The 20,856-nt window shown below is 40.7% G+C and overlaps 1 protein-coding gene across 1 annotated transcript in view; it reads right to left on the bottom strand.

Moving 5' to 3' along the window:
* The window catches only part of LOC129181026 (insulin-like growth factor 1 receptor), a 98,504-nt gene that overhangs the window by 29,893 nt on the left and 47,755 nt on the right, over positions 1–20,856 (bottom strand). The window contains exon 3 of the mRNA XM_054775624.1: positions 783–1,083. Within this exon, the coding sequence (XP_054631599.1) occupies positions 783–1,083 (301 nt within the window). The remainder of the gene's footprint in view (positions 1–782; positions 1,084–20,856) is intronic.

Here is a 20,856-nt window from a genome sequence, read left to right as displayed (position 1 = left end):
AGACTGCGTAAATCCATCTCAGTCATTTTCTTTGTGTCCAAATTATTCATAGACTTTCTCATTAAAGGTATATCCAGTATTGTAAACAATACTATACATTATTATACATACAGTAAGTTACAAGAAGAATGGTGCAAAATTTTCTCGAAAATTTGATCAGGCATAGGAATAAAAAAACATGAAAATAGCAAATATTTATCTTATATAACTAATGCAATTTCCTACTGTTGTGTAGCCATTTACTCGTGTCATTTATTTCCAGCTAAAGTATACCCACTGAACTTATAAAATTTTACTTTAACTCAAAATGTAGCCACGGTATACCTCCAAATGTAATGTATCATCATCTCAGTTTGGAGATAAATGTTTTTTTTTTATTTATTGGGAAGTGGCGATATGCAAAATTGACTATTTTCCAAGTTTAGATTTTTCATATTAGCGGCATTTGAAGATTGTAAAACCTCATTAACAGTACAGTACTTGAAATGAGCATTCTGAGAAGTACTCTAAGGTGAAAGGTGCCTGTGTTGTTGCATGTAAAGTTCATCTCAAGGATACTTTAAGCCAATGAATAACTTCTGTAACAGTATACAGTTTATACAAGCTGCTTTGGTGTCGGAGAATCAACACAGCATCTGGATTTAAAAGTTATGATCCCCCACACTAAAAAAAGTGTCGGGACAAAAAGTTGCCCTTGTTTGTATTTGAAAGAGCAATCAGCAAGTCACCAGGCATGGCGTGTCCAAAACAGCATGACATCAAGCAGAAGCGAGGGGCCTTACCGATTTGTCTCATTGCGTGCAAAGCCAGAGGGGCAGTCAGGCATACATTCGCCCTCATGGATGACAAAGTGAATGTCGCTGGGCAGGTGCACTTGGGAGCACAGGTCCATGGTGATGCAGCGCCAGCCCTCAAACATGAATGTGCCTGGGGGACATTCCGGCACGCAGCGGCCCTCGTTGTAATAGTGGAGGCAGGCGGAGCATGCCGTGTCGCTGTTAGGTTGAGTACAGGTGCCCAGGCACTGGCCGTGGCAACACTCGCCCTTGTCTGTGCAGGCGTGCTTGCAGTGGTCGGGACAGACTGGAGGAGACACGAGAAGATAGGGAAGAGGTCAGCATGGCTTCCAAATGTCAATGCAGTGTTTGTCAGATTAATCAAAGCACAAAGGGCAACACTGAGTATGGGTGCTAATATACATAGTTCTGGGGGCCACATTTTTGAGAAAGCTAAAGACCAGGGGAGCGGACTTCTCCATTCCCTATTATTTTTTATTTTTATTTTGCATGTATTTTGTATATAATGCTATGGCAAAGCTCTGCTATATATTGGCTAACACAGTTAAAAGAGACACAATGTGTTAGGTATCCTTTTCCAACAGGAGCATTCTGCTGTCTTTAAGGACCTTCTCCAAAATCTCTGGTCAAAGTTAGTTAGTATTACTTAGTATTATTTGCAGACGATACTACTGCTTATTGTTCTGGGGAAAGCACACAAGAGCTACTTAAAAAAGACGCAGAGGAAATGACTACACTAAAAAGATGGTTTGATAAAAATAGATTATCCTTGAACCGAAGCAAAACTAGATGAGACGCTATGAAAACATATATATGAGATTTTCAATGTAAATTAGCATCGAGCTATTTGTTTAAATGCATTTTGTTTATGTTTAATGTCACCGAGAAGTCTTTTTGTATTTTATGTAAGTTATAGTCTTGTGCTGGCACACTGTTTTGAAACACTCACATTGAAACGGCACTGTCTTTCCATTAAATATAAAATATTAGCAAAATTTGAGTTGAAAAATTTCATCAATTTGTGTCATCACTTGTCATTAAGGGGTAATGGTGGGTCCCACAGCCAAACCAGTTGAGAACAACTACTCTATATGACAGGAGTGCTCTGTTAGGACCTATACCACAAAAATGCTGGTGAAAGGTCCTCTGTATGACAACAGTGCTTTCGTATTTTGCCACAAAAATGAACTTTTTTGTGAATAAAACCACAACAACAAAAGTTGTAGAATTATTCTAGAAAGAAAAACAGCGTGCAACTCCCTCTCTTCAGACAAAGTATTATGTTTTGGCAGGCTGAGAGGAAAATCGATTGGGAAATGACCATGTGAGTTTCAAACATAGCTTTGGGCATCATGAATAATAGAAACTCCTCATTTGTTTGCTGTGAGGAAAGTGGCCAGGGGTTATCAATTACACAATTTATATTGTGGTTAGGATGCTAAATCACTATTAATGTCTCAGCCTTACATGTTTTTAAGGTAGTAAAGAAGTAAAGTACTTGCAAAGGGGCGACATCCTGTAGTTTAAAACATACAACAAGCTGTAATCACCCATTCTTTATTTCCATTGACAACATAATGGCCACATTTTCTGCATTTGAGGAGCTGCTTTCTCCACATGCAATCCGCTCCCCATGGGAGTAGTTAGTGTTGTCATATTCATGTTTATGGTGTTGGTTATTACCACTTATTACTCAAACACAAATTTCTCCACAGGGCCAATAAAGCTGAACAGGGCTGAACTGAGTAAAGAGGTGGTACTGCACCCCTGGTTCCTTAGCAACCGCCTCCGGATGAAAAGCTGAAGGTAAACACACACAGTAAAGTTTGAATGTAAAACATTAACGTCCGTATCAACCACAGCCATGATTTCGCACTCTTGGCACAAATGATGCTAAGTGTGCGTGACAGAGTAAAATGTGCGCATGCATGTGAAGGAAATGAGTCCTGCTTGTTTCTTCACTTTGAAATGACAGTCGGCTTGTCGTTCAATGGCAAAGTAAAATGATGCTGGCTGCCGAGCTAATCTCCCGATGAATATTTCATGCAGTGTTGCAAAACATCTGCGCCGGTTCACAATGTGACGGTACACTATAGCAATGCTGCAGACTCCCAAATGTGTCAAATCCACTTTGGCCTCAGCATGGGGGAGGGAAGGATCGCTCCAACTCTTTGTCAGTTTTCTCAAATACTTCCCATTCTTTCTAACATTCAGTTAAATCTAAAGATACAGATGGGGAATTCCTTCAGGATTGGACGAAATATCCCCATTGGTCCCATCTGCAACAATACACACTATGATATCATGAGTAAGTACTGTGACTACACAGTATGTTACTATGTGGCTATGTATAGCGTTGCACCACATGTCGGGCTCTACAATGCTTCATGAACTGAATCTGCTCCAAACAAATGGCAAACACACATGCACACTGCTTGTCGTAATACAGCTGTGATTAGTTTGGACGCATGATGTTGACACTAGTGTGTTGAAAGCAGCCAGGTCAGTGTGGCAAGAATGAGGTGGAGGTGAGGAATTAGGCTTGATTTTCTTGGAATGCGACCAAGAGGGGGCAGCCAAGTCAAACTCTAATGAGGCTCTGCTTTGATGGAGGTCCCCCACTCCTTTTTTACTGCAGCGTCTTCCCAAGAAATTCAACCGATAGACATTCCAAACATGCACACACCAGAAGAAAACCCTGAGCAGGGGTGCAGCCTTAAATCCATATGAGTCGCCCCGGTTTCAGTGTGTCACCAAACAAGCTGCGGTGTCAAGGATACAATCCTCTATTTATGGATGCAGCCCTAGAGTATTTCCACACCGCCTCTCCTTCAGCAAGGGAAGGGCAATGTGGGTTTCCACTGCTTCAATGGAAATAGATGGAAGATGAGTTGACATCCTCCTTGTAATACCTGCTATGGATCGAACAAGAAGCATCAGCACTTTGCATGCATGGATTCTCCTTATATGAACCCAAAAATCTGAATAGGTAATAGCTTAAAAAACATATTTCAATACATTAAATATTAAATACTAAGTCACATATTTTAAAATGTATTGTATTTTTTTATATGAAATGTTTATATTATAATATTTATATATTTTTATACACTACCCCAAATTTTATTGGTGGAAAAACTCCCCATTCACATTCTAATTGTTTGTAATAGGTACCGTAGGGACTTTTTCTTTGTTTCCAATTAGGAATCGGGTCGAGCCGATCCAGTATTGGTGTCCGGTTCCGTTACCAGCGTAATTCGGAAATTGCCGATACCACCTGTGGAGATTTCTCAACCATGAGCCATATCTGTGCTTTAATGTTGTCAGTCTGTTGTTGTAAACAAAAATGGCTAGAAGAATATCAGCAAACATGCCAAAAGAGTAAAAGAGTATCAGCGAATGTAACCGTCTCTCACACCACACACAGACACGCACACACACACACACACACACACCTGACGCGTTCATGGGTCACCAAGGGTCCCCAACCACCGGGCCATGGAAAACTTTCAGGCGCAATCATAAAAAAAAGACACTTAAAATGTTCACTTAAAAAGAACATTTTGAAAATAACTACATCAAATTTTATGCACATGCATACCATCCATTCATTTTCTATGCCGCTTTTCTTCATTAGGGTCGCGGGGGCATGCTGGAGCCTATCCCAGCTGACTTCGGGCAACAGGCGGGGTACACCCTGGACTGGTCGCCAGCCAATCGAAGGGCATATATAGACAAACAACCATTTACACTCACATTCATACCTATAGACAATTTAGAGTCATTAATTTTTGGAATGTGGGAGGAAACCGGAGCACCCGGAGAAAACCCACGCACGCACAGGGAGAACATGCAAACTCCACACAGAAATGCCCAAGGGAGAATCAAACCCAGGTCTTCCCCATCTCCTGACTGTGGCTGTGTGGCCAACATGCTAACCAATAGACCACCGTGCAGCCCGGACATGCATACCAATTTTGCAAATACATTTTGCTATTATTTTATTCCCAAAATTATATACAGTTAGAAATCACAGACTTTTTGCAAGTTTATGCTGTTTTGTTTCATTGTGTTTCCGCAAAGCGACGGCCCTTCTCACTTTGTTCGACGGACGGTCCATAGTTGTGTTCTCCGACACTGCACAGATAACACATTGAATTTTTCTTGTTCATTTCGTTCGTTATAGCATTAGATAGCTATAATGTGTGACAAAATTCAACAAATTCAGTCATTTCAATTCACATCAGCCTTTCAGCATTGGCATTATAATTAGATGTACTCCACAACCTATTTCGGCAACGAACTAACCAAGTTTGAATTTTCTGTTCCAGCTTCTGGTGGACACCAAGTAGTGTATTCCTTTCACATTCTCCATAACTACACGACTACACAATATACAGTGACAATGTTGATCGAAGCTTTAGATGGATCAAGTGTCACATGACTGGCAAAATTCTGATGATTACACTGGTTTTTATACTTGACTGTCACAAGAATCTAAGGCATCATGATGTTTGCGATGTTATTTCTCTCCTACAGCGGTTATACAACCAACTACCCTTTCCCCTCCCCTCCTGCATCTTTCCCTCAAGCAAACACAGTTAGGCCAGATGCCTGGCATACCCCTGCTGCTTGCAACACAGGGCTGCAATACGAGTGGTGTCCTTGTCCATTTCATCAGCACAAGGAATAGAAAGTTTTCCCTTTTGAGCATTAAAGAAGAAAGGAAGAGAGTGTCACTAATAGGCCAAGAGATGGTTTGTTTGTTTTCTTGGGGGTCCAAAGCTATCATCCAGTAGCTGGACTATGTGGAAAAATATGTAGAATGTTCCGGACTGCGGAAAATTTGTGCAAAGAATGTTAATCCCCTGTTGCACTACAACAATGCCAAAAAAGCTGCATCTTGTTCTGGCAATAAATGTGATCACACAAAAATAACACATGGTCAATTAAAAACTACCAAGAAGTGAGGATGCATGTATGCAGCACTATTTAAACTGCACTGCATCACATTGGGAGCTTTTTCTAATACAGCAGATTACAAGTAGAATATTAAACACTGTTAAACAGGCTCCAAACAGTGAACACAAAGGGGGCATCCAGGGATGATCTCATGCCCTTCAACTATGCCTTGCACCGGATAATTAAAAGATGTATGTTGCGAGGAAAATAAATTATGCTCGTCACGCTACTATACGATCTACAGCCATAAAATTAACAAAAAATAATGCAAAATCAGCTTTTTGCTTTTGTCACGTTGGAACAATAAGGAGGATAAGTGGCAGACAGTGGGGAAATCATTCATTATTCACAGCAGTTGCACTGAAGGGGAGAGGCAGTGTTGGAGTGGGTGCCGGGGAGGCGGTCATGGGGGCTAAAAGAGGGGGTTGGAGGAGAGTGCTCAGTCGGACCAATGATGGGCAGGCAGGGGAGGATCTAATCCCGATGACTGACATGTTATTGAGTCTGGCACAGAGGTGGTAAACAAGTCGGCTGTGGAGTGCATGGTGGGAGGGGTAAGGGGGTAGTGGGGAGGTGGCGTAACTATGGCGATTAAGTGCAGCTTTTGGACAGATTCAGTGAAGCCGTGAGGTTGAAAAAAAAACAGTAAAAAGAGTTTTTTATTGGAAAATGATGCTATGCAGCAACAGGATTGTGGCTATGCAGAATTTAAATCATTCTTGTTGTAATAATGTAGATAGTAATAATAGTATATGAATGTGCTGTTTATACATGCCTGATCAATTTGGACATACACATTCATTTTTCCATCACATCTATTTTAGTGAAGCATTGACTGTAGTAACCCAATCAATGTGAGCATGTCAAGCTTCCCACCTGGTGCCGTTATAGCTGATGGGCTCAGATTACCAAAAGCTGAGAGCCGTAGCAGACAGCAGGACGTTAGCTGGGATACAGTAGCAAGCAGACGGCAGACGTGGCTACAGCGGATCGCGGCCCTTCCGATCTCTATCATCAGCCACATCCTGATCCGGCAACCCTATCCTCCCCTGGAGCCCCCCGGGTGGTTGGCCCCATGCACTTGTTTACACCACATCAGACCAGGCAGCCAGAAAAGATGATGCTTCCTCACTTGGAGCCAAGGTAAACCACAGAGTGCAAAGATGGAGCGCCTGTAGCAGATAAAGGCTCATATTTCAGGATTCAATCTAAAGTGGTGTTACAATATTTTGGGGACACTCCCAAAAGTGTCCCATGCAGTGTTGCTGGATCTCTTCCACTTACATGCCCACCACAGACCAGCAATGTGTTTTTCAACCAACTATGTGCTGGTCTGTGTGTGCAGGCATGTGTGGCATTTCCCCTCAGTCACAACAACCACACACACACACACACACACACACACACACACACACGCACACACACACACACACACAAGCCAGCCTTCCACCCTCAGGCCACACTGCAGCTGCTTGCTTTGGTTGCATTCACTAACAGGATGCAGGTATGCAGCACTGTCGAATGGCAAAAACTGTGTTTTGTCACTGAATATTTGATTACAGAAATGCAACAAAAGTATATTATAGTGATAAGTTTTACACTGTTTGTCAATCCATGTATTCATTTTCTTCCATGGTGGCAGCAGGCTAAGCAGGGAAGTCCAGCCTTCCTCCTTCCTCACCCTGGCTACTTTGTCCATCTCCTCCCGGGGATCCCGAGGCATTCCCAGGCCAGACAGTCTAGTCTCTCCTACCGGTCGGATGTTCCTTGAACATCTCCCCGGTGAGGCGTTAGGGAGGCATCCTGACCAGATGCCTGAGCCACCTCATCTGGCTCCTCTCGCTGCGGAGGAGCAGTGGTTCTACTCCGTTTCTCCCGGATGACAGTGCGTCACACCTTATTTCTAGGGAGAGCCCAGCCACCCTACGAAAAAAGCTCATTTCGCCTGCTTGTACCCGCGATCTTGTCCTTTCGGTCAATACGCAAAGCTCATGACCATAGATGAGGGTAGGGAACATAGGCCAACCAGTAAATTGGGAGTGCCTTTCGGCTCAGCTCCCTCTTCACCACAACAGTGCAGGTGATTTGTTTTTCATGGCGCCCAGAATTCTTGGCAGCGCCCCTGCTTGGATGAAGAGAGGGGCGGAGCTATCAACTGATCACCACCTGGTGGTGAGTTGGCTGCGATGGTGGGGGAGGATGCCGGTCAATATGTATCCATTATAAACCTTTTTGTGATGTCTTAAAGACTGAAAAAATCTTCCACTGCGTCTCCCATTGTGTCTACCACTTTTGTTGTTTAGTTTGTGACAGGATTAGGCATAACAAAAGTTTGTAAAAATGTGTAGTTCATAGCCATTCTTTAAAATTTTTCAGTGAAATGAATTTTTGTGAAGTTTTGGTTTTGTTAAAGTCACATAAAACGTTTTTAAGGGGGAATGTCTCTGGTGGTGATTGGCAATCCCTGCAACACTGTATTGCAGGGATCCCCCACCTGCATCGCTATGAGCGCTACCACGAGGTTAGGTGAGCTATTTGTTTGTTATTTATATGACTGGTCAACATTGAAACTGCACTTTATTTATGAAACAGATCATTCAAGCAGGTCATTGTCTTTATTCTATTTTGTGGTAGTTCGTCATTAAATAGAGGCATCATGTCTGAATTGAACAGATATAAAAATTAGGGATGCTCTGATCGATCAGTCACATTCCAGTTTCCGTGGAAAGGCATATGATCGTGTTGATCAATACCTTTCACAAAAAACTAACACTTCTGGTTCATACTGTTGCAGCCTGCAGAGAACCCTCCGTGCAGTGTGGTGTCTTATCATGGGTCGTGTTCACACTGCGCAGGCGTGCAGCTGCAAACCCAACATGCCTTCTGTGTGGAACTTATATACTATTCGGGAAAGTGATGTAAAATTTGCATTCTGCAACACAGGCCACAGAAAACATCTTAATGGGGCAGCACGTTAAAAAGCTTGAATACAGCATTTGAACTCGTGGTGAACGCAACATGAACTTGCGTTACTAACTAATCATAATGCCCAATACACGTCACACATACTACTGTCGACGTAACTGGACGTAAACAGTACTTGACAAGGTGTAAATAAGTCGTGTGGTCATTTCGTGCCAATGCGCACCATTTTCAATCACAAATTCAGTACCAAGTGCGAAAACAGTGCGAAAAAAAACAATGTAATCGTTATCGGCCAATCTCACTCATGGATGATCATATTGGAATTGGCAGCACAAAACCCTGATCAGAATATCTCTAATAAAAAAAAAGAGTTGAAGCAAATATTCTTTGACGCTATTGTGAGCTACTTAACATCAGGCGGTGAGCTACTGGTAGCTCACAAGTCACCTGCTGGCCTAGGCCCACCTCTTCTTAGCATTCTAGGACCAGGAAATTGTAACAGACCAGATACCTCACATTAAGCAAATGTTTCAAATGAATTCAATTGTACCAAGCAACAATTAGAGTACCTCTAAATGGTGTTTCTCTTAGCTCATATTTATGTGATGTACTTTTGTGTTATTCTTCATGCAACACTGTAACAATCAATAATCAAGTCAGTTTGCAGTGGATTCCACTCAACTTTAGTCCTTCTAAAAATAAAAAAAGCAACTGTTCCATGGAGAATCTGCACTTGTAAGTCCCTAAAGGTCTGACTTGGCAGAAGTGCCAGATCCCTTTCCTCGACAGCAGCCACGCTGCAGTCACGTTGCTAGCACCAAGAACAATCTGCCAGTCAGTACATCAGACACCTCTCAGCACTGAGGATTCTCACAGTGTCTTTATATAGTCGTTGTGACTTTTATAGAGAGATCCAGATTTCACCTCCTTCTTATTTAATATACATAGCTTTTTATGTTGCGAGTGTGTCATCTGAATTCCATCTTCTGATGCTCCACTTATTTATGCTGACAACTGCACATCCCATACAACATAAACGAAATGATAAACATAAACTAAACTTACATTAAGTAATTGAGACACTCTCTCAGGTCCCTAGTGTCCCAGTGTCCTTGGTCCATAGAGTCACTTAATCCTGGGTATGAGAGAAGCAACTGAAGGGGAGAACTCGGGCCGTGTTTTCTTTTCCACACATTTGGAGGTGTTTCCTCTGCTTCTAAAAATACTTGACTTCCCAGATTTGCTTCATTAAATACACTGTGTTTCCTGGCAGCGCTGAGCCGGGCTGATGGTGGATGGCGCACCGTGTGTGTTGGTTGGCCGCTTTGCTATCTGGACTACTTGTTAGGATTAGTTAGAGCGTGTCGAAGCCTTCAGGTCCGTGCTTCATTCTAATTACACCTTTGAATTCAGTGGAGACAGTCATCACAAAAGATGGATGCACGGTCGGTCTTACATAAGTCTCCATGCATTCAATCAGAGAGAAAAATAATTTGTCTGCTCATGCCAGCCTTTTATTGAATCCAGGTGCTACACCTGGCTGTGGACCCACCTGTAACAGGACAAGAAGCTACACAGAAGAACCAGAAGTCCTATTGACCAATGTGGATTTCTATACATATTGTTAGTGCTTACTAAGTGTAACCTTTATAAACATTCAAATGTGTTATGCTTTAATGAGAAGAACATCAATTACATATAAGGTATGGGAATAAGGCACACAAGGCAGAAAAAAACAGAAGATATAAAATGTATGAAACTGAAACATGCTAGCTTTGCAAACAAGAGCCAATGATACCTAAAAAACAACAAATTCCACCAGTATTAAATCTGATCTGATTGGCTGTAGACCATTGTCAATCAATCTCCTTTGTGCAGCACTGCCATGTTTCCTGTTTGCTAGCGATCATAGTGCGCCATTATAGAATACTGTTGAATCTTCGGTTCATGGAGGACTATGAGGAGGAGTAAACTACTATAACAGGAGCAATATGTTTTAACAAGGATACAAAAACGCTACAGCCAAACAGTGCCGGGACGAGGCACGCCAGAGGAGTGAATACGGTGAGTCACTTAATTTCTTGCATTCAAGAGATTGATCATTAAAATTCAAACGAAATTTGAACTTTGAGAGTGTTTAAACAAGAGAGAAATGTGAGAAAATGTGAATGCCTGTCTGAGAAAAGTGTACAAAGTGTATTGTGAGGGGTTTTAGGGTTAGAGTTAGGGTTAAAAAACATATAATTGCAAACAAGTAAAGTTGTCTACTTCGCGGATTTCATGTATTGCGGGCTATTTTGGGAACCTAACCCCTGCGATAAACGAGGGAACACTGTATTAAAAAAAAGCCATCGCAGTCATGCACAGTAACGTTTCGTCCTAGCTTTAATGTCTTACAAATATTATTGACCATGAAATGAGACAAAATATAGCATCATTCAGGATGCCAATCTATGGCTAATACTAACGCTAGCTACAGCAGACTCCTATATCTGTTGTTTAATAACATCTGTCTATCCACACATTTTTCAATAAATATCACATATTTATTTAGCATATCAAATAATAACAATTCTGACATTTGCCTGAAGTTGCCAGTTTGTGTTTACTGCATGTATTTCTTCCTGGTTTAAAGAAAGCATTTCATGGTTGGTTAGCCCTTTTTACAGACATTCATAAAAAAGAGCTAATAGATGGAAATAAGCTGTCTGTTGCTTTTACACAGTATCTACAGGCAATCATATACAAAACACAAATAGTGTACTGTAATGCAGGGGTGTCCAAAGAGCGGCCCAGGGGCAATTTACAGCATGCACCTTTTGTTTTGTTAGCCTGAAGCACAAAAATACATAAAAATACAATAAAATGTTGTGTTTTTTTCAGTAGATTTAACTGCTTAGTGTATCTTGACTACATTGGTTTTCACATTTTTAATCAGAAAAGATATCAGAGTGCCCCCTGCATTATTAGATTGTTCTGTGGATAAAAAATGTTTGGACACTCTTGTTGTATTGCACTGTCTCTACGTACTAACGTGTCCTTTTACGATACAGAAGGTTGTTGCATGCAGCGTGGAAGCAGACTGCAGGGATATACCATTGCAGCAATAACGCAACGCCCACCTTCTCCCCACACACTGTTTGCATCCTAATTCTGCCACCTAAGAAGAACCTGACCACTCCAAATATTAACATGTGGATTTAAAAGCTTTCATCACGTCCTCTGTACAATGTCATCGTATAAGACGACACACTGTTTGCTTATTGAGAGGCTTTCAAGCTTCAGATTCATGCAGTCACTTCAACATCTGGTACTGAGAGCCGTTAAGTCTTTAGGTGAGTGTAATGGTCTGATGAGATAACACACACAGGAAAAAGCAGGTATTGATCCAGCATCCTCTTAATACTGTGTTGTATTCCACGAGGCAGAGTGGTTTCTGTTGTTTTGCCAATGGTCAATCTGTGTAGGTCACTGTTTATTTATAGGAAGTTTAAACTTGTCGGCTGGAAGTATGCTGATGGAAGTTTATGTTGACACTTCAAATTAACTGATCAGATCGCAACAACACAGTATTGTTGATCTAAAAACATTAAGATTTGCTTTAATTACATCGAAGAAGATGCCTTTAAGTTGCTCCTTACATAACATAATAGCGACTAAACATTCGGGGCTGTTGTTTAGTTTTAGAGTTTTCAGTAAAACAAAAAAAAAGAATAGGTTACAAATTAAATGTGAAAGCACAATTCCAGTAAAAAGAGTGCAAGACACAGAGGGCTCATAATATCCTGTGCTTATTAGTAATTTGATACCAACAGTGCCAAACATGGCAGCTACTCAAAGTTAGTGTGAAAAATGTTATGGGTCTCTGCACAAACTGGGGGCTGTGCTGGCATGTCTGGGCAAAGTTTGGGGTGTTAATCTTTTTTGTTAGGACCGTATTTTCTGATAGAAAACAAGCCAAGCCCTCGACGACAGAGCTCCAACAAGTGATAACTGGCATCTCCAAGTACAGTGCGGTACATTCCTTGTTAAAAGTACCTTAAAACCTTTTGGCACCCTTCTGACTGTTCAACAGAGAAATCTCAACCATGGAAATAGAACACAGATTATTATTAGAGATTAGCGAGTACGGCACTATGTGCATCTATATCTATTCACCTGTCAAAATTATTTGTATCCGTATTTGTGTCTGTACTCTGAGTGGGCTGGGCATAAACCTGAAGTAGGCATGGTTTGGTCGGATATGGTGGGGCTTAAATCAGTACATTATTTTAAGACTTAAATTGACATGGATTTATCAGTAGTTGTGATATTTATTGTTTATTATTCAGCTATATGTGTACTGTGTATGTGTGTAAGTGATTTGTAAGACTTTATTATTTTAATATTTTTTAATGATCTGTGTGAAGTTGGTGATTCATGCAAACATCCAGTGATGGCAAACAGGGAAATGAGCTGTCAGCCTTGTTCACTGTAGTTTTCTCAAAAGCACCGTGTTCAGTACTACAAGCAAAGTTTTCCAACTGACTTTATATCACCAGACAAATTATAAGCAAGCAGGCGAAAAAGAAAAAAGTGGCTGACACACAAGCCGTTCACAGCTGTCTTGTGAAATGCACCACGTACGTTAGGAAACAAGTTTCAAGATTGCAACATGCATACTGCAGCGTATTGAGAGGGGTGTAATATTTTACCACGCTTATGTATATAATGTAGTATGATAGCCATACAGACAGAATGCTTGACGCAGCTCTTGTACTTATACTGTGCAGGTGTACCTAATGAGAACTACCTCAGGTGCAGTTAAAACATATTTGTATTGTCTCATGGGTATTGTTGAATGTTTTTCAATAAAATAAGACTGTAACATTGAAGGTATATGCTGCCAGTTATTTATTTATTTATTTATTTATTTATTTATTTAAATCGGTATTGGCCAAAATCGGAATCCGCAGGTCAGGTTTTTAAAGGTTGGCATTCCGTAGGGGTCTCACGATACACTCAGCTCACGAGACGAGACGATATTTTAACATTACTTTTAAGAAAACTAGAGTGACAAAATATAGGACTAGACTTTTTTTTTATTTCACTGAGTCACAAAACAATGCATGTACAATTTCAAATGTTTTCTAACTTTGCATGCAAGACCTAAGCATGTTGCTGAACGTTTTTCCACAAATTTGAAACGAAAACTGAAAATGATAAAAGTTAAAATAATGACAGTTGTAGCTGCTACTACTCATCTTTTATGTTGATTTGTACTTATGTAAAGACACATTTCTAATAGATTGCAGTAGATGAGTTATATATTTACACTGCAAGAAGTACAGTTCTCATGATGCGTAGCACCAGGAAGTAGTGAATTTCCAAAATAAATGCTACCATCACATGTTTTGACAGAAGTCATATGCGGCAATCATTTATATACATTTAGAATTGTTTTATGCATGTAAAGCTATAATTGTAAAACTATAAAAATGTGTTTTGTGTTCACATTTTTGAGAGTCAACCGCTGATGACATCATCGACGGATGACATAACGTAGCTGACTTCCGGTTCCAGTTGGCATTTTTTGATAGCTAATAGGATGCTAACAAAGAAGGAGGTTTTGTGATAAAACATACTTGAACAACACACGCAGTGTGTTAATAACACAACATGACGCGTGCCATATTGCATGCATGTAAACCGATGCAAAATTGTGGTGTAAGAAACGGAGTAAGAAAAAGTACACAAATAAAGACCCAACCTCAAAGCAAAGCCATCATGGCAGGACATAGTACATCTATCCTTGGCCAATGGAAGGGCCCACAACATTTGTTGTATGTAGCAAATTCATAGCGAGATCACAAAATGTTACATTGAGTAAAGCACAGCCATGAGAAGATGGCACAGAGGGTCAGAGGAATATATGACAGAGGAGAGGCAGTGCACTGGTCAGAGAATAGCCGCCTCCAACCACAGGAAGTGCAAAGCCACCATCGTGTCCAACACAAGACTTCCAGAAAGGAATGAAACAAAATACTCAAGCTTTCTCCCCCCCCAAATAAACAATGACCTCCCTTGTGAAGCACTGTGGCACACACACAGTCTGGGGAGACATAAAGACACAGTTTGAAAACAGTGGGCAGCATCACACCGCCTTCTCTTCCTTGCTCTCAGTTGGGTCATAGACAAAAAGGGGGCAGCCCACTTTGGAGTCCTCTGCTTAGAAAAATGTGCTTTTGTCTTTGTGCTGTTAGAGACCTCACGCAACTTAACGGCAGGCATGGATGCACCGGTATTGGCACACCAACAGGGGGCAATCAGTGGTGGAATCACAGAAGCAGACTACACTGCAGACAATCTGAGAACGTAAACACGCAAGCTTGAGGGACCTTTTAACCCCCTCACATATTATGATATATTATATATTATGTCAGCAGCAGTCTTAATGGTTGAAAGTGGTTCAGGAGGTAAAGGTTCTGGTTGTCCAGAAGGGGTTGGCGGTTCGAACCCCATTTCCATCCCAGTCGCTGCTGTTGTGTCCTTGAGCAAGACAGTTCACCCGCATTGCCTCCAGTGCCGTTCACAGTGATGTATGAATGTGAATGAATGTTTGATGGTGGTCGGAGAGACCATTGGCGCGAATTGGCAGCCACATTTCGGTAAGTCTACCCCTGGGAAGCTGTTGCTACTGTAGATTACCACCACCTGTGTGTGACTGTAGAGTGAATAATTATTATTATAATTCTTATTATTATGAATAATAATAATGATCAAACGTAATCTGAGAAGTGACAATTTGTATGGTGGTGTTGAATGATTTTGGGAATAAGTGCAAAAAAGGAAAAAAAAAACACTCCTGGACTGAAGTCTTGTACCTCTGAGGTTTTGTGTGACGTTGAAGGCTTTTTTTTTGTGTGTGTGCAAAAAATGTGGTAAAATTCAAAATTTTTCAGAATATATGTATTGTATTCCTGGATCTACAACAAAATGTTATCATTTCTTCCCTGGTCAAAGCCATACCCCTGCGCAAAGTTTCATGTATACTGGTAAAGTCGTTTTTGAGCTATGCCGGTTCTTAAAATTGCAAGCTACACCTTTATTCCCTACTATTACAGAGGTGATACAGTAAGTGTCTAAGTTGTGCCTCATCTTGTCCATAGGCTTTCTTAACTACTTTATATTACTCCTAAGGCATAATTCCTCTGACATACATTTTGAAGCCTGCAGAAAGAGGACACTGCACCAAGACAGCTGATTCTATATTTGCCAACCGTATCCCCGCTGTGCCCGGATGCAATAATTTGTTGGGAGTTATTTCCAAATGCCTTGTTAACTACGATTGGCCTACGCCGCCACCAAATTGCACATCATAAAGTGTAACAAATGGCGGACCGGAGGCTATAATTACTCTTCTACACCAGCAGCTTTGCAATGGGGTCCCAATAAACATCAGTGGTCCAAACAACAGAAGGGGGACTTGCGTTTGAGCTGCTCTTTGAGCTGCTCAATTTGATGCAGTGCTTCTCAATTATTTTCTGTCATGCCCCAATCTCAGGTGTCAAACACGAACAACTATTTACAGTGTGACTACAAGGGCACACAAGCTGCCGCTGGGCTACCTAGCATACCTTGTGGCCACTTTGTAGATGCCGTTCGAGTTTATGCGTTTGTTGTTTATTGTCTACATAGTAGTACAGTAGTAGTGCATTTATGTTAACTTGCTGTGAAAGTGTTGTGATGTTTGGTTTGTTCGTACCATGAGATTGTCATTCTGTTTGATGACCCTCTGTCCTTTTACACTATCAAGCTAGCTGATGGTAGCACTTGCTCCAAATAAAGAGCTTATCCTTTACGACGGTATTATATATGCTCATTTACTGTCTCGTTCGTGGTGAAGTCAGGGGCTAAGTATACTTCAGGTTAGGGATGTCTGTGCCGATATCAGCAAAAAAAGAATATCGTATTATATCAGCCTACAACTCAAATCTCCAATATTGGCACCCCGATACAAGCGGACGATTCCAGAGTCCACCCCAGCATGTCTATCCAGCAGTGACCGGATAGAGTCCATGTGATGACAACAACAGTGTTTGCTGGCATGCTAACAAAGGAGCAAGGAAAAAGGAGTGCCGTTTGGCAGAGTAAAAAGACATTGCAGCTGAGTGCAAAACTCATGAACATGTTTTCTGTGGTGGCACAGAACCGGGGAAGTTTAACATGGCAAGCGTCATTGTGCATATGAAGCGACATCCCACAAGAAAATCCTAACGGATGGCAAAAAGTCATTAGCTATAGAGGAAAGAGCGAGTGGTGAATAATGTCGAGCTTCAGAACTTCATTGATCACCTCGAACCTCTCTATATTATGCCCAACTGCTACGACATTGCGGATAAAATTACCCCACATGCATAACAAAGTCAATGGATGAGTCTTTCCAAGATTCCACACTACAAAATTAATAATAAAAGTATGTATGATTCATGTTGACATCGGATCAATATCGTTATTGGATGATATTCAAAGCTGCAACATCGTATCAGCGTAAGTGTAAAAGTTGTCAGGACATCCCTACTTCAGCGCATGTCCTGGTCAACCTATTGATGAATTTGATCGCTGCTACCATGGAGTTGCAGGCTTGTGTATCTTTCAAGCATGAACATGTACGGCAACAAAGAGCCTCTATGTGATTTTCCAGCACAATATTATCTTCACCTGAGCCGTTGTTAAATATTTCCTTGAGCCTGAATGTCTAGTGAGTTACACATTATCTATCTGTCACAATCGCGTTTGAGGCAGGAGAGCAGAGCAAGAACACAGACCGGAGGATTCGCACCTACTGGATGACTGATTTTTCCAGTAGAAGCACTTACTGTAGACAAACATGATTGTGCACACACGCTTTCTAACAAGGCACCAGGGGACAGATAGCTGGCGGATCGAGGGAATGCAAGCATGCTGCTCAATCGCTGAGCCATCAATCTCACACACACACAGCAAGACGGCGCAAACACAGGAAACAGGAGGCTATATCCTTTAACTAGAACTCCAAAGAAAGCCATCAAAAAGCTGGCTCTGACTGCAGGCTTTTTTCCATGGCCACATTTTTTTCCTTTCCTCTTTCTTGTGAATGTTTGATTAGGACACGATTACACTACCCTGACCCTCTCTGAGGAGTTATGTGTGTGTCATCATTGTGTGTGTGTGTGCGTGTGTGTGTGTGTTTATCAACAGTCTTCCACTCGAGAGCTTTGCTCTACTCAACTGAGGCCACAGACTATTAAGGACTTATTGTGTTTAAACTTGCAATGTGTTCTTTCCTAGTGATTAATAATAATAAAACTGAGACATTCTGTGCCAAAATTAAATAAATATAAAGCCATTAAAATATGAAATAATGAATTACAAAAATAAAAGTAATAATGTATAAAATGATACATTAATCCATTCAATTGTGAAACATAATATTTATCACATATAGTGCTACTAATTACTAATTACATATGTAAAGAACAATATTTATTTTATTATCAATATATATAATTCATATTTAATGACATTTATATTTATTTTATGGCATTTTTTATTTTATGGATTAAAAATATATTTAATGGTGTTTTTAATAATTTAATGATACATTTGCTATATGCTGTAGAACAGGGGTCACCAACACAGTGCCCGCGGGCACCAGATAACCCCCCACGACCACATGAGGCGCCCGCAAGCCTGCTTTTCATTCAGGTTTTCAGTTAATAATGTGAGAACACTAGAAAGAAAAGTATTCTGAAACATATAATGCGAGTTGTGGACACCAGCATTTTGTGAATGTTTTGGTAAAACAAGCATATTTGATCTGTTTGGGTTGAAATAAGGTATGAAAATCATTTCTACAAAAATGAGTAGCTCTTGGCCACTTTCATTTTCTAAAAGTAGCTCTCACAAGAAAAAACGTTGGTGACCCCTGCTGTAGAAAATTGATTTGATTAATGATAATGATTAATTTAAGATTAATTTAAGATTAATTTAAGATCCTTATTTCATTTGTTTTATTTTTTTTATTTGTTTTAAGTTCTACACACAATTGTAAAATAAATAATAAAACTGTTGGATAATTTTAAGAATGCAGCCAGTGGCCACAGGGCTAGGACTGCAACTAACGATTATTTTAATTATCGATTAATCGGTCGATTATTTTTTTTTATTAATCGATGAATCGGATTTAAAGAAAAACACGTTTTTAATTTCTGCCTCTTAGTAGCAATCCTTTTAAGAATGCATGAATGGACTTTTTCCCTCCCTAAAATCATAGCAGAGAGGGCCAGGAAGAAGAACTTCTCCGACACCGAAATTGAAGTAGAGAAGTATAAACAATAAACCAACAAACACTATACTGCTAATCAACGAGTCACTGGCATAATTTCTGCTACATGTGCATTACCAATAAATAAATAAGAAATAACAAATGACAAAAGTTCAGGGGCAGGCTTGCGTTTGGCATCGGTTCGTCTGCTCTGGAGGGAGGGGCGGTGCCTTGTTTGATGGTCAAGTTGGGAAGCACCTAGCAAGATGATATTGCCTGTGCTGGACAGGCACAGCCATAGCTATTTGTAGTTTCACTGTTCTACCACTAGGATTTGTGGTGATTTGTGCATGGTAGGCGTTGTGCAGAAATGCATGCATTTTTCTATGCACAAGTACAAGTGGATGAATACCATACTTGTGGACTGTGGGACTGTTCTTACGCACGCTCTACTCACACATCTCTGCACACACATCTCTGCAGTGGTTTGCTTCATGAGATATCAAAAGAGGCAAAAATGCAGATTGCTCTTTTCCAAAGTTTATGGATGACTAAGGAAATTCAAAAATAGTCACATTTGAGAAGCTGAAATCAGGATATTTACAGTACATTTTTAAATGTAACGATTAATAAATTACCAACATAGTTGTCGATTAATTGGATAATCGATTAATAATCGATTCATCGATTAATTGTTGCAGCTTTACACAGGGCCACAGGTTCGACTGCCCAACCAGTTGGCAAAAGCAGCTGCCAAATGCTTCCCAGTATGTCACTAATGGCGCGTGCTTGATGCATTAACTGCAAGGGTTTGAATTTCAAAATTGCATTCAAGACAACAAAAAGGCAGCCTATCTAACCTAATCTAATCCAATCCAATCTAATCTAAAAAGCCCCTCTCAAATTCTGTTTTTCCTTGCAAAAGAACAATTGTTTGAGAGCTCCTTAAGAGACAGAGAATGAATCAAAAGCAATATTGCTGTACTTTTTGCCTGCAGGAGCACATTCCTTGCTAAAAGTGGGTGACGCCAAGCAGGCACACCTGAAGCGCGTTATTACGGCGCCGACTGTCCTGGGGGGAGAAAAACAAGTTCACTGAGTTGCCTTGAGAGCAAATGAGCTCAAGCAGGCTCACTGTGTTCCCAATGTGTATTGATGCGGTGCATAAACAAGAATTTTTTATTCATCTTCAGGCCCCGAGCTGCTCATTTTCGCGACACGAAGGTGCCCAGTGGGGACAAGGCGAGTTATGAGGAGTAAAGAACAACAGAGGACGTCCTTGTGACAGTGTGTCCTCCTGTCTACACCGTCACTGTGTGTCAGCTCTCATTACCTACAGAAGAGAAACAGCTAGGACTGAGTCACAAGCACCTGCTAGCTAATGCTGTACAGTAAGTTGAGGGGGGATGGGAGGTTGTGTTGGTTCAGAGAGCCATGACGACGTCAAGGCTTCACTATCCCTGACATTGCTCACATAATCTGACAGGGTCTTCCAGGAAACGTATTTTACTCAGGACTCTATGTAATGTTAATAATTTAGGAAGCACAAAAAGGTAGAAAGGACCTCCAACGAGACTAAAAATTCCCATCATACCCTCCAAAAAATGCCACTCAGGTCATACGTATTGAAATTTCTGCAAAATATAGTTAAAAGTTGAACAAAACCACTACCAATGCATGACATCTTGCAAGAAGTACTCTTGTTAACAATGAGCTCATCACCAATATTAATGCTGGCTCAGCAAATTACAACATTGGTTCTGTTGCTGCTGTGATGTGCAATATATTTACTAATAAATTAACCATGTGGTCAAAGAGAGCAACATTCCTTTCCACTTTGTCATGTCAAAAAAAATAAATTGAACATTTAACAATTTTTAAATTGTG

The sequence above is a fragment of the Dunckerocampus dactyliophorus genome, chromosome 5, assembly GCF_027744805.1.
Source record: "Dunckerocampus dactyliophorus isolate RoL2022-P2 chromosome 5, RoL_Ddac_1.1, whole genome shotgun sequence".
NCBI classification, from domain to species: domain Eukaryota; kingdom Metazoa; phylum Chordata; class Actinopteri; order Syngnathiformes; family Syngnathidae; genus Dunckerocampus; species Dunckerocampus dactyliophorus.
Note: the sequence above shows the minus strand (reverse complement) of the source record. Positions and strands in the feature narration are given on the sequence as shown.